Source organism: Haliotis rubra, unplaced genomic scaffold (genome assembly GCF_003918875.1).
Source record: "Haliotis rubra isolate DU_JTF1 unplaced genomic scaffold, ASM391887v1 Scf11, whole genome shotgun sequence".
NCBI lineage: Eukaryota > Metazoa > Mollusca > Gastropoda > Lepetellida > Haliotidae > Haliotis > Haliotis rubra.
In genome coordinates, this window is record NW_025765003.1 from 4,449,299 (window position 1) to 4,462,057 (window position 12,759).

The 12,759-nt window shown below is 37.3% G+C and overlaps 1 protein-coding gene across 1 annotated transcript in view; it reads left to right on the top strand.

Moving 5' to 3' along the window:
• The first annotated feature begins 1,579 nt into the window (after positions 1–1,579).
• The window catches only part of LOC124285577 (chromodomain-helicase-DNA-binding protein 8-like), a 53,711-nt gene continuing 42,531 nt past the window's right edge, over positions 1,580–12,759 (top strand). Inside the window, 2 exon segments of the mRNA XM_046721832.1 lie at positions 1,580–1,666; positions 4,426–6,556. Coding sequence (XP_046577788.1) covers positions 4,550–6,556 — 2,007 coding nt within the window. The 5' untranslated portion in view covers positions 1,580–1,666; positions 4,426–4,549.

Genomic DNA, 12,759 nt, shown 5'->3' on the forward strand with positions numbered 1-12,759 from the left:
TTCTTGGATGTATGGCTAAACCTAATTTCACTTCTCTTCACCCAAACAGTACTCCTACTTGAATCATGGAAAACTTCCGTACATTTGCAAATTTGTACCCTATACATGAATATATAAAAGTGATAAAATGGTGATAGATACATATGTTTCTATTAGCTTCACCGAATGGTATAAGTCGCATGGCAATTCGTACCAATATTAATCCCGTGCCTGGTATTCTCACATGTACTCGCAAAATTCTCGCTGGCGCCGTCTAAAACGGGGATCGAGTTTATAAATATTGGTGACTCCACTGATTATGCATCACCATACACATGACATAGTAGATCACTGATACGACGTAAAACAACATACCATCACTCACTTGTAGATTATTGCCTCTCCCTATACGTGTACTTATCCTTTCAATATACATTATAAAATGTCTGCGTTGAATAATCGTGTATTGGATTCCGTTGTGTTTTAGTTTCACCGGAATGGAACACAGAGGCTCGAGCAGGGATGACAAGACTCACAATGTTCTGCCTTCCTGAAAATGTCTATCAAAGTAATTAGATATGTAACTCTGTCGACTGATGAACTATAATCTTTAAGAGACGTTCTGTATAATAATATAGAGCTCATTCTACAAGTGGGTAAGCTAGGTTACACACTTGTAATAATTTCATTTTGGGGTAATTGTTTCTTTTTCAAGATAGAACTTATAAAAATATATTCACATGAAATACATACAGCTTGGGGCGAGCCGATGAGTTTTAGGAGTATTAATGACCTTGTACATAATCAGCCACAGCGATTTTAAGAAGAAAACACAAGTGTTATAATTCTACATATAGCCATGGGTCTTAGCTGGTCTTATAAAACCTTCTTATAATGCAGCAAATAATATAAAAAAGTAGCAAGTATATTAGATATGAAACGGTTGTTTTGGTTCTATTCGCAAGTCGATTTGCGTGGCCAGGATCACACTGCTTGGGGACTTGGCACTGGATGTGTGATGACACGCACTGGGGCCTTTATGGGTTGGAATTTTCTGAGCATGGGTTTACAAGATCTGAAAACAACTGAAAAGGGCAACGGTTATCTTTAATCATAATTTAACAGTTTCTGGTAATTTTCTAACTGCTGTTTCAATTATGATACATTGAGATATAACGTCAGTGTGTCTCTTATTCGCGCAGTTCAACAAAGACAGTGTGATTATTTTTATGGACAGATGACGCCTAGAAAAACAAATTTAGCACATCATCCGGGCACCTTCTCTACAGCTTCACTCTGATTGGCTGACTCTTAACCAGCGCAGATATTTTCAATAGCAATCATGCATTTGTAAGACGACAGACGATTGGTCAAAATAGAAGCCACTTTCGAGTAAATAAATGGACATTTGTAAGTGTTTTTTGTAATGACACAATATATTGGTATACAGATAAAATAGTTATGTTACAAGACACATGCTGCAGTTATATATTTTTGTCTTAATGCATATTTTGCTCTATGAAAATGCAAACAAGCAATGATTTCTGTTTCTCAGATTGACCAATAGGAAAGCAGGTCACTGGAGTACCTTCGGTGTATACACGATGCAAGATGTTGAGGGTTTAGCGGCCTAAAGTCTACAAATTCATCCACAGAGTATTAGTGAAATTTTTCGAGCAAAGGACAGGTGAGAGTGTAATGTACCTTATTAAATGATGTTAAAATGTACCGTTTTAAGTTCATTTGGTCCAGTTAAGTTCCAGTGACCACCCTATCCCCGGATATGGTCCGGGTTTCGTGAGCTTCTGTCGAGATAATTTCTTCAAAAACTACAAGCGAAATGGCGTTCAAAGGAAACTTTTCCCATTGTTCTAATTTTTATAAGTTCTTTTAATAAAATAACGATGGGAATGTGTTATAGGACTGTCAAATAGTGTTGTGGACGTAAGTTGGCATCATTGTTGTCACTCTCGTGCCATACACGTGCTGTTGTAAATACACTGAAACACCGGGGATACGGGCACCTTATTGAGCGAGGGACACTGACATACTTGAGTGCTTTTGTTCAGCCGCGACTTGGTATTAAGTCGGACATGATGATTCTTTGTCTACGTGCCCTACAAATTTGATATTTATGCTTGTGGGTGATCTCACGCTACCAACTAGTTACCTTTCTACAATTTTTGACCCCACAACAACTGTCAATTTCACTGGACCACTAGTACTCCATGGGCATGGCCATGTTCATATTTGCATGCATGCAGAGCATGGGAGTATTGACACTGAGGCCTTTGGGCAAGTCTAATCTAATCGAAAACAAATTTAACTTTGCAAAGTGTTATTGGAGTGATGGGTACCATGTGACAGACTTATATTTGAATGAAGGTTATATTTCTTTTGTTGAATTTTCTGGGAAAATAGATTTGTCTTCAGATTAACTTGCATAATTATGTGTAATTAAAGTTATTTTTTGAAATTAAAGGAGTATTTTTTAAAGATTTAATGACATATTAGTACAGTTTATGTTTAAGTTTATATACTTTTGTATGGTTTTCTTTGTTATATATCACAGAAATGGTGACATATCATATGTTTCTATTTTAAGACATTCTACCTACATGGGGATTTCCCATGTTGTTACATTTGCACTTTCTTTGTAATCATGGTAATAATATTTGTAGTTATTAAATGACCATTTGCCTACATACAATGTCTCATACACTGTCCATTGAAGTCAGACGTGTAGTTAGTTGAAAAAATGTTGTTTTTATGTCCCCCCCGAAATGGTCCGTTTTTTTTATGGTTGAACTGTGAAAATTATTTTTGCAGGAGATTTGATGTTTAAAGTATTTTAGCAGTTGCTACAATAGTTCAAGACACATAAACTATGATAAAGTGTTCATATTATTTTACTTTTTATTGAAGTTAGTTTGCATCAGTTTTCATGAATGGTTTTAATCATGTTTTGCATAGTCTTTGATTGCCACAGTATCTGTTATTAGTCATCATTCATAAGCTATTAATAACAAGCTGAACACATTTGGGGGTGGGGTGGGGTTATTATTGTTAGAATGTCCTTTTTCTGTTCCTCAGTGTCTACTGCCAACAACAAATTGTATTCACAAGAATTGTCACCTGCTTCAGTGCAGGTCATGGCACTTTTTGTCTTAAACTATCCATAAAAATAATGATCTGAGAGGTAAAATGTGTACCAATGTACCATATATCTGTTTGAATCATGAATAAGGGTTTTATTGTTTACATTTCTCATTCCAAGAAACAGTTTTACTGCTCTCAAGAGGCACAAGGGCTAGTTACTATAAATGCAAAAGCTGAGATGATCAAATTGGTCAAGAAATATTGTTGATGTCATATTCATAATTTTTTTTTTGTTGCTTTTGTTTTTATCAATATTTTCATTACAGGCATACATTATAAAATCATACTAACAGACCGCAAGCACTACATTATGATTCATATGAGGTACATAATCTGTAAACATGTAAACAGTATCATAGGTATGAATCTAACTTAACAAGTGTAACGTTGACCAGAATCTAAAAAAATATTATAACATTTGTTCAGTACCATTTGATAAATGGAGACATTTGGCAACATTGTAATGCTTAATAACCTCTTTTTTTTAACAAAATTGATATGAGGCACATATAGCACACTTGAATATATTGTTTGACTAGACGGATGATTACATTTATAGGATTATTATTTTCACCTTTAATTCCAAACAAAGCCTTTTCAAATGAAAAGTTTACTGATACTTGAACAGTATGAACCCATTTTGTTACTTCATTCCATAGTTTCTTTTCATCCTCACATTTCCAAAAGCAGTGTTCAAAAGTTGGTAAGTCAAGGAAATAGATAAAAGAATTAACAAAATATGAAGATTTCAGGAATAGACATGAGATGAATCCCAAATGTCCATTTCTTATCTCAGACACGCATTCTTCGTAAATAGCTTGGTTTTAGGGTAAAACAGTAAGTTATTCCAGATTTCTGCTAATTTTAGGATTAGTGATAATGTCTCTCCCAGGACTTAGTCACGTGGCAGTCACACAGGGTTAGAAATAAACTTGAGCTGTATTAACCTGGGTAAAGATAAAATTCTCTTGAAAGATAAAGACAATGAGGAAATTTGTACAAGCTCCTGGCTTGTGTTAAGTTCTAACCCTGCATGCAGTTAGAAATTAGAAAGTTTTTGTAATAAATGTTTACCAAATGAGTTGCACATTTAAGTCAACACTGATTTGTAGAGTGTTAGATAATATAATGTTGCACTTGATTTTGCTATGTGGAATGACAGTATACTAAATCTGATTTAATGAATTTTGAGGGGTCAGATATATTATAATTCTTGGATTTTTAGTCTATAAAGCATACAGTATGCAAGTACATTGGAGTTAAATGCTGTTTTTCATCCTGTTGCAGGTACTAGTGGATACTGATCTGCTGGTTCCTGTCTCGCATGCATCAAACAATGGCAAGTATATGAGCAAGACATAGTGCATGGTTTGACACAGGCTAGGAACACCATAAAGGGTGCTTGCAAAAAATGGCAGAGGAGCCAATGTTGAGCCTGTTTGATTCAGATTCGGCCTTCTTGGATGATCTCACCAACCCTGGGACGACAGAAATGGTTCCTTCTCAGGGTTTGGGTGGTGTGATGCCAGGGGCAGAGAGCCTGATGGCCTCTGGCATGCCTGGGATGCAGCAGCCTCACATGGGCCAGCAACAGGAGGCCATGATACTGTCACAACAGACCCAGCAAGGGTATAATCAGATGAGAGGACTGCCACAAGAAAATTTTGGGAACATGGCACCTCAGAATTCTGTGATGAATCAACAATATGGCCGTGAAGGATATAATCAGTATGGATCTGTACCCAAGCTTCACCACATGAGCGACCAAATGATGATGGGTGGACAGAACCAGAACATGTTGGCACAAGCATTGCCAAGACAGCAGCAGCAGCAGCAGCAACAGTACAATAGTCCACCTTCAGGAGGGACAATGATGCAACATCCATCTAGTGGGTATCAGAACTTTGGCATGTCCCCTGGGCCTCGATTACCGAATCCTCAGCAACAACAAATGGGAATGGTTCAGAACTCGGTATGGAATCACAACCAGACAAGTCCAACACACCCTCAGTACATGTCTCAGCCGACGCAGCAGCAGCAGCCGCCCCAGCAGCAGCAGCAACCTATGAGCAATACCACATCACAAATGTCCCCTTACATACCCCAGCATGACTATGCTATGCCCAATGCATGCCAGCAAGGTTCACGTCTTGGACACTACCAAGATGGAGCTGCGCAGAGTGTACAAAGCAATGCTTTTATGCAGGGCATGGCTTCCCCTCCTCAAGGAAGCAGAGTGTCCATGGCCCAAGGAGTAAGCCCTGCTCAACCCTTTCAGCAGAGCAATCCAGTTTCTAGCCAGCAGCCTGTTATGGGAATGTCCAATTTCAATGTTGCCCAACAGTCATCGGGAATGCAGCCAAGGTATCCCGCTGATTATATGACACAAGGACCACAAGTTAACTCAGGGACCACACCTCAAAATAAACTTCAACACTATTCCTATACAGCTGGTCAACAGCAGACCCAACAACAGTTATCTCAGGGCATGGGAGAGTCATCGTCATTAGCACATTATCCTAATCAGAGTCCCACAAGTAATATGTCTTATAGAACCCCCTTTCCAGGAATGCCACCACAGAGAGCAACAACCCCTTCACCAAGACCCACCCCAACACCGCCATCTCATACTCCAACTCATTCCTCCTCATCTCAGGGAAATTTTGGTCAGTCAAGCCTTCAGCAGTTAGAACAGCTAGTTCCTCAGATGGGCAGTTTGTCCAACACAAACCCTTTTCAAAGAGTGATGCAAAGTGCTCCAACATCAACCATGGGAATGAGTATTGCACAGAAGCCACCTGTGTATAGTAGTAGTAACTTTCAAACAACAACAGCACCATCCACCACTGGAATCTTGTCAGGAAACACAATGCACCCAACCATGGGAATGGCGGTGAACACAGGACACCCAAATGCTGCTGGCCCTCTTAGTCCTAGTCATGGTATGATACCAAACCAGCAGAATGTAAATATGGAGATACAAAGACTGCAGCAGCAGATTCAGCAGTTGTACAGCATGCCTCAGACCCAACAGATCCAACAGCAGATGCTGGACCTTCAGGAAAGAGTGAGGATGTTAAAGGCACAACAACAACAGCAGATCTTGCAGATGCAGCAGAGACAACAAATGCATACAGGAGCTGGAGCCCCTGGTCCAATGCGAGGTCCCCAAGGCCAAGCTGTCCGTGGGATGCCAGGGCCCCGTCCTAGAATGCCACAGCCTCAGCTGCAACAACAGCAGCAGCAACAACAACTGTCCCCATCACCACAGGCGGTGCCCATCCAGGGCCCACAGGCCATGACCCAGCCAACACAGATGCCACCAACTATGCCCCAGTTGTCGCCAACACCACCTAAAACACCTCAAGGGTCTTTATCAGTGTCATCACCACAGAGGGTACAACAGCAGTTTGTACAGGTAGGGGCATTGCCATGTCTTAGCTGGTTACATTAGTTCTTCCTGTTCAGGATTTAATGTAGGTGTCATCTAAAGCCTATATTTAACCACACTACACCATGAAATTAGGGAATTTTGTTATTAGACATATTAACATCTTCGATATTTGGACATTTCTTCAAAACAGACTCCCAACTTTGCAGAACGTTTATTGTTCTTGTGAGATGATTCAGTTAGGTCACTGAATGAAAACTGTGCTCTCCTGTTGAAGGTGATCAAGCAAGGTTGACGTAGTGTGTTTTGGGGGTGATAGGGTACATTGTTGCAGTGGTGCATTGTGGGGTTTCATGCAACAATACAATGCACATACTTGTTTGTTTGCTTCTGCATCGATACAAGATGATACATTTACTTAAATAAGTTACTTGCTGCTCTTTCAATGACCCTCCAGCGACTTTGTCAGTCAAATATTAAAAATGTTCTGTAATGAGTATTTCATGTTCGCTGAAAATAGAGGCTACTACTAATGTTCCTTCCACCAGCTTGTCCTTACAAACCTGCACTGAAAAATTGATAGTGAAGACATTTTCACATGATTTAACGTGAATATGCATATCATATCATGACCTATGTTATGTATCATGTCGCCTCAATGAAATTACTAATTCCTGATGGTATTTTACCATGTTTCCCCAGAGTCAAAACTTTATTTTTGAACATGTTTGATTAAATTTATAATTTGATAGTTTATAATATGGCATGAAAGCATACTTGGATGACCTTGAACTTTCCTATCTTACTGAAGATTTGGTGCTGTTGTGAGATACAACATGCACAGTGTATGAATCCTCTAGTGTCATTAAAAGCTTGTGTATTAACCCTTCCAAATTCTGTTTTATTATCTGTGAATATTTTTGTGGAATGTTTTGGAGTTCTTTTTATCTTTAACCCTTGTGGAAGCTGATGTTATGAATTCATTTTTGTGCCCAATAATCAGTTTTCAAAGTTAAAATAGCACATTATTAATAAGAAATCATTTTTGTGCTATGAGAATTTCATGGTACATGTTGGGTTTCAATCCACTGGTAGCACTTTGTAATTCTCATGATACATATGTCTGGAAGCCATAGAATAATGCTTGATGACATCCTTTCATCTTTTGATGGCAAAACTTTCTTATTTCTCTATGATTTGTGACTGGAAAATGATATCTTTGAACAAAGTTGCATTTTCACAACCTGTTCAGACCCAGTTTTTGTGGGGAAAAATCAGTATGAAATAATACATGTAATGTTATGGATATGAAATAGTTATTACCAGCATCATTTGGTCATGATGTGTGAATGAGTATGTAGTAGTTTTCAGCAGTTCTGGTGGTAAGCAGATGAATCAACATAAAAGTTGGCATTTTGTCACAACTTGAGTAATGTGGCTTCTGTTAGTATGTAATGTGAAGCTTTGTGAATAAGCATTACTCACTTAAGATGTGTTGTCATCATGCATGGTCTCCACTATATTTGTTTTCAAAACTTTATAGGAAATGAGTGTAGGGAAGTGAGTACTTATCTTTTTCGCTTGTTTGTGCCTTCATACTTCCCTAAAAGGTGATATGCAAAAACACTTTAAACATGAGTCTGAAAATGGAGGGTGTACTCACAAATCTCATAATTATCACACTCTTACAAACTGTCTGGATTACTGAATGCCTAAACTGACTACCTTCAGTTTCGGGTGTCCACTGTCGTGATATTGCTGGAATATTGCTTAAAAAGTTAAAGCAGCATAAACTCAACTCACTCATTCACTCCCCCTTCAGTTCCAGTAGGAAAAAAGTCACGATATGGCTGAAATATGGCCAATGTGACTGTAAATCTTAACTCACTCCAGTAGGAAAGCAAATCACAACTGATGAGAAAGGTTATGTCAGAAGGTGTCCATTGAATGTCATTTGTAAGCAGGTGGTGTTTCAAAATCAGGACTGGTCAAAACATACCAGGTGCACAATACAAGTATTTTTATTTTAATGTTGAACGAAAGGAGCAGCAGTTGGTAATGTCATTGAAAGGGAGATGTTGCACACAACATTTTGAAGAAGACATGTTTGTATACAAGGGACCCCAACAAATAGGAAAGTCGGAAGTATGTGAATAATACGGTGTTCGTCAGGTGTTTGTTATATGAAAAACTTACGGGAATGATTGTGCTGGTTTGAATTTGAAAGTTTTGTCTAGATGCAGGATCATTAGGCAGGTTGTTGTGAATTGCAGAGTGTACCACACATTACAGTGGGTTCATTTGTTTCTTGTCTGATAAGTGCCTCATGGCAAAGAGGGGAAATAACTTGATTCATAGTGCTCCATACTGTTTTTCAGAAAACACTTCAATGGTACTAGCTCCTGTCCTATACACTTAGTTATGAAAGTACCTAGACTGAATAGTGATAGTACAGGCATGCACTTTATCACAAGCTTCTTGGTCTTCAATGTAATACCTGATATTTGGAAAAGGTGATGTAACACAAGATTGTCAGGAAGGATTCACATTCATCTGTTTGGGATAGGTGTCAGGCCAATCAAGAAGTGTTCATAATTATTGACATTGTTTTCATGCTGCCATGACATAATTTCATGTAGAAAATTTACATGAGATATTTGCTATTTTTAACAGTTTTATATTTTATGAAGCTCAAATTGTAGGAAATGTTTCTGCTAGGTATTATTTTCACTTCTGGCCAGAGTGATATTGGAGTATAAAGAAATTATGATTGATTGCCATATCAACAAATACATAAATTAAACTAAAAATCTCTTCTCTGGTGATCCTGTTAAGTGAAAGCAGTTATTACATGTGTATTTATGACAGAAAGTTTCAGTTTCAGTGATTTGTTGCCAATATTGTAAAAGGATGAGTATTGATGATGCCGTTGAAAGTAGATCCATGACTACTCTATGTAACAGTTTATTACTGTTTTTACTTAACACTATATTTATTTAGCATGCTATTCTTAATAATTCTGAAAATATGTAATGAGATGTGTAGTATATTTTCTAAGTAATCATAAACTATGTTATTGTCTCTAGAGAGGGGTGGGTGTTTACTGTCAATCAGGCATATAACAACTCTGAACAGCACTGCTGAATAGATGATGGGTCATTTAAGGTAATCAAGCCGTTTCAGCATTTGCTTGTGATGACCTGGACAAGTGTTTGATTCCCATTCACTTCTTGGTACCCTGCTATGACATGCTAAAGCATGGTTAAAACCTGTTCTCCTGTAATGTTGTTGACAATAAACACAAGGTATGGGAAACTATGTATACAGTTCAGTTTTTCTCATTCTGTGTAGCCATGGAACTATTTCATGTTGATTACTGTTTGTTATTAAGTTGTAAAAAGTAATCTGAAAATCTTATACATGGTCTTCAGTACAATGCATGAGTGTTGAAACATAGGGACCTGTAGTGTGGTATTATTTGGTTTCCAGTTGCTTTCTTTTTATGATGGACTCAAGATCATTAACAAGCAACAAACATTTTTCACGCATCCAAAATGCGAAAATGTCTGGGTCCATGGCCTTTTTGTTGTATCATTGGTGTATCAAGATATGTAACGCATCATGACTAGTGTATATAGATAGATGTTGTGTCATTGTATCCTCTATGGGTTTTAGGGGCAGTAGGATAGCCTTATGGTTAAAGCAAGTTTGATTCTCCACATGGGTAAAATGTGAAACCTACTAGTAACTTCTGATGTCCCCTGCCATGATATTGCTTGAATAATGCTTTGTAAAATGGTGTGAAACTATTCTTGCTTAAGTTTCTGTGTTTTTGGCCAAACTTATGAGAGTCTATTCTTCTATAGAAGCGTTCACATTAGGGTCTCTCTTTAGGAACTATTGCCTTTAGGCTTAACATTCTGAAGATGCAGGTGACTGTGCAAGCAGTTTTAAGAATGGTAAAAGTGTATGCTTGCTCCTGTGAAGGTTATCTTGAAATGTTGACGTTTATCTTCCACTTTCGGCTCAAAGGCTGAACAACCTGCAAACTTGAACATGTTGAATTGTAAATGACAACTATAATGTAGGTACAAGTGTCTTTGTAAGTACTCCTATTTTGATATTGTGTCAGGGCATTCCTCAGTGATTTGAAGGAAGGTAGTGATACATTTCTTGATGATTTCTGGACATCTGTTGTTGAGACATGACCAGTTCAATGGAAAAATAACCTGTATGTTGTGTTTATTAGATTTATGCTATTGGTGGCTCAGTTGGTTTTTTTACTGTTGCAAACACAGCACCACCAGCTGATGCAAAAACAATATGTCTTCAAATCATTATTAGTGCATAGATATACTCAGGCTATATGGCATCCTGTCTAAAGCCATAGACTCCATTAGCATTGTGATATTGATGGTTTTTGCTCTGATGGTATTGATACTTTTTTACCCAAGCTCACCGATCAATCATTAATAGATTGTAATTGTTCTAATTCTCATGAAAAATTTACATATGGTAACACTTAAAAGTCAAGCGAGGTTTCACATCTGGTCACATAAGCCAGTTTACTGAGTAATGAAAGCTTTTAAATTATTTTGTTACAACTGTTACAATTGCCTTATGATCATATGACCTTTGTGGAATTAACTTTCCAAAGGAAGATGTCCTTTATTTTCCAGTTACAACACCTTTTGTTCGTTTTAATTTGTTTCATTCTGAAAGCAATCAGTGTAAAATATTTTATAGTTTTGTCTATGCATATCATTTGATGTCATTCCAAGTAAAATGTAGGATTAACATATGGCCTGTGATTAGCTGAGGTTACTCCATGAAAGAGAATTTGACAATTCACTTATTGCTGAAGTCATTCATTTATTGGCACTCGTTTAATATAACAACAGTTATTTGAATCTTATTTTTTAAGTTTTTAGGAGAATCATCATGTTACTGGTTATTTCATTTTAGATTTGAATGTGCAAATATACACAATTAAGCTGTATGTTTCATACTAAATATTTAGTCTGTTGCCCTGATTGGTATTCCTCTGTTTATAAGGTGTCAACACATAAAGGCTGCCAGTTCAAACAAAAACAAAAACATTATAAAACTGACAATAGCAAAAAAATGTTTTCAGCATTAAAGCGGGACTTGTTATGAATTAATTCAAAGAACTAGAGCAGTAGGATTTGGGTTGTCTCTTGTACTATTAATTAATAAAATGAATTTATGAAGATGGAATATTTGAAAATGCAGTGGAGATAGTTCGTGTCCTGGTAGTACTATATCTTGTGGTACATACCTGTACATATATTGGCAGTTTGCTACTTTAACCACTAGCTCAAAGCCAGTGATAATTCTCTTTCGTTCCAGTTACTGAAAATGATGAAAAGCGCCAAACTGTACCTAGTAGATTTGAACATTTCGGCACAGACTGGTTCTGAATTGCAATTTATTGCTTTAGGCCAAATGAAAAAAATGTTGTGTTTCCAATTACACCTCTTAAAATTTAGGGTAGGTAGGTAGGAAATTTTTAAATTTTTTTTACATTTTGTTTTTAGAAGGAAAGTACAAACTAATTACACATGTATCAGTGTGTAATTGTTTATTCAATCAAGCTTGCGGCCATCATCTCGACTTTCTCTATCAGAATGACCGATATCTGTCGGTGCCAGGAAAGAACAATGGTATCTGAAAGCTTTTTTTATTCAGTCCGCTTAAAACAAATAGGGTTGGCACCAGAATTCAAGGGTCGGCACCAGAATTCAAGGGTCGGATGGGTAATCGGAACAACAACATTTTTTTTCAGGCTTTACCAAAGTTTTGCCCAGTACCCATCTCTAGCTTTATTCACCATGATGCTATAACTCAAGAACAATTGTCATGTTGTTGCATATTTAGCAAGTCCTTGACTTGTGACGATAACAGATTAATACACATACATTATTTGCTGTAATAAACAATTCAAAAGGTTGACAAAGAGGGTTCTTATTTAATCTATTCACAAATTAAATTTGTTTAAGATTGAGCAGTAGTGAACAAACTTTGGTGAAACCTCAAACTACATGGGTCTTCTTGGACTATTTACTGTGCAATTACGTGCCCTTTTTACACTGCTATATTTGCTGAATGTTGGGAAGTCCTAGGATGATGAGGAATGAGATAAATCTACACGCTGCTATAGTGATCTGGCAAAAGAAAAGTTTGCGGCTCTGCTCGCCCTGTATTAATAT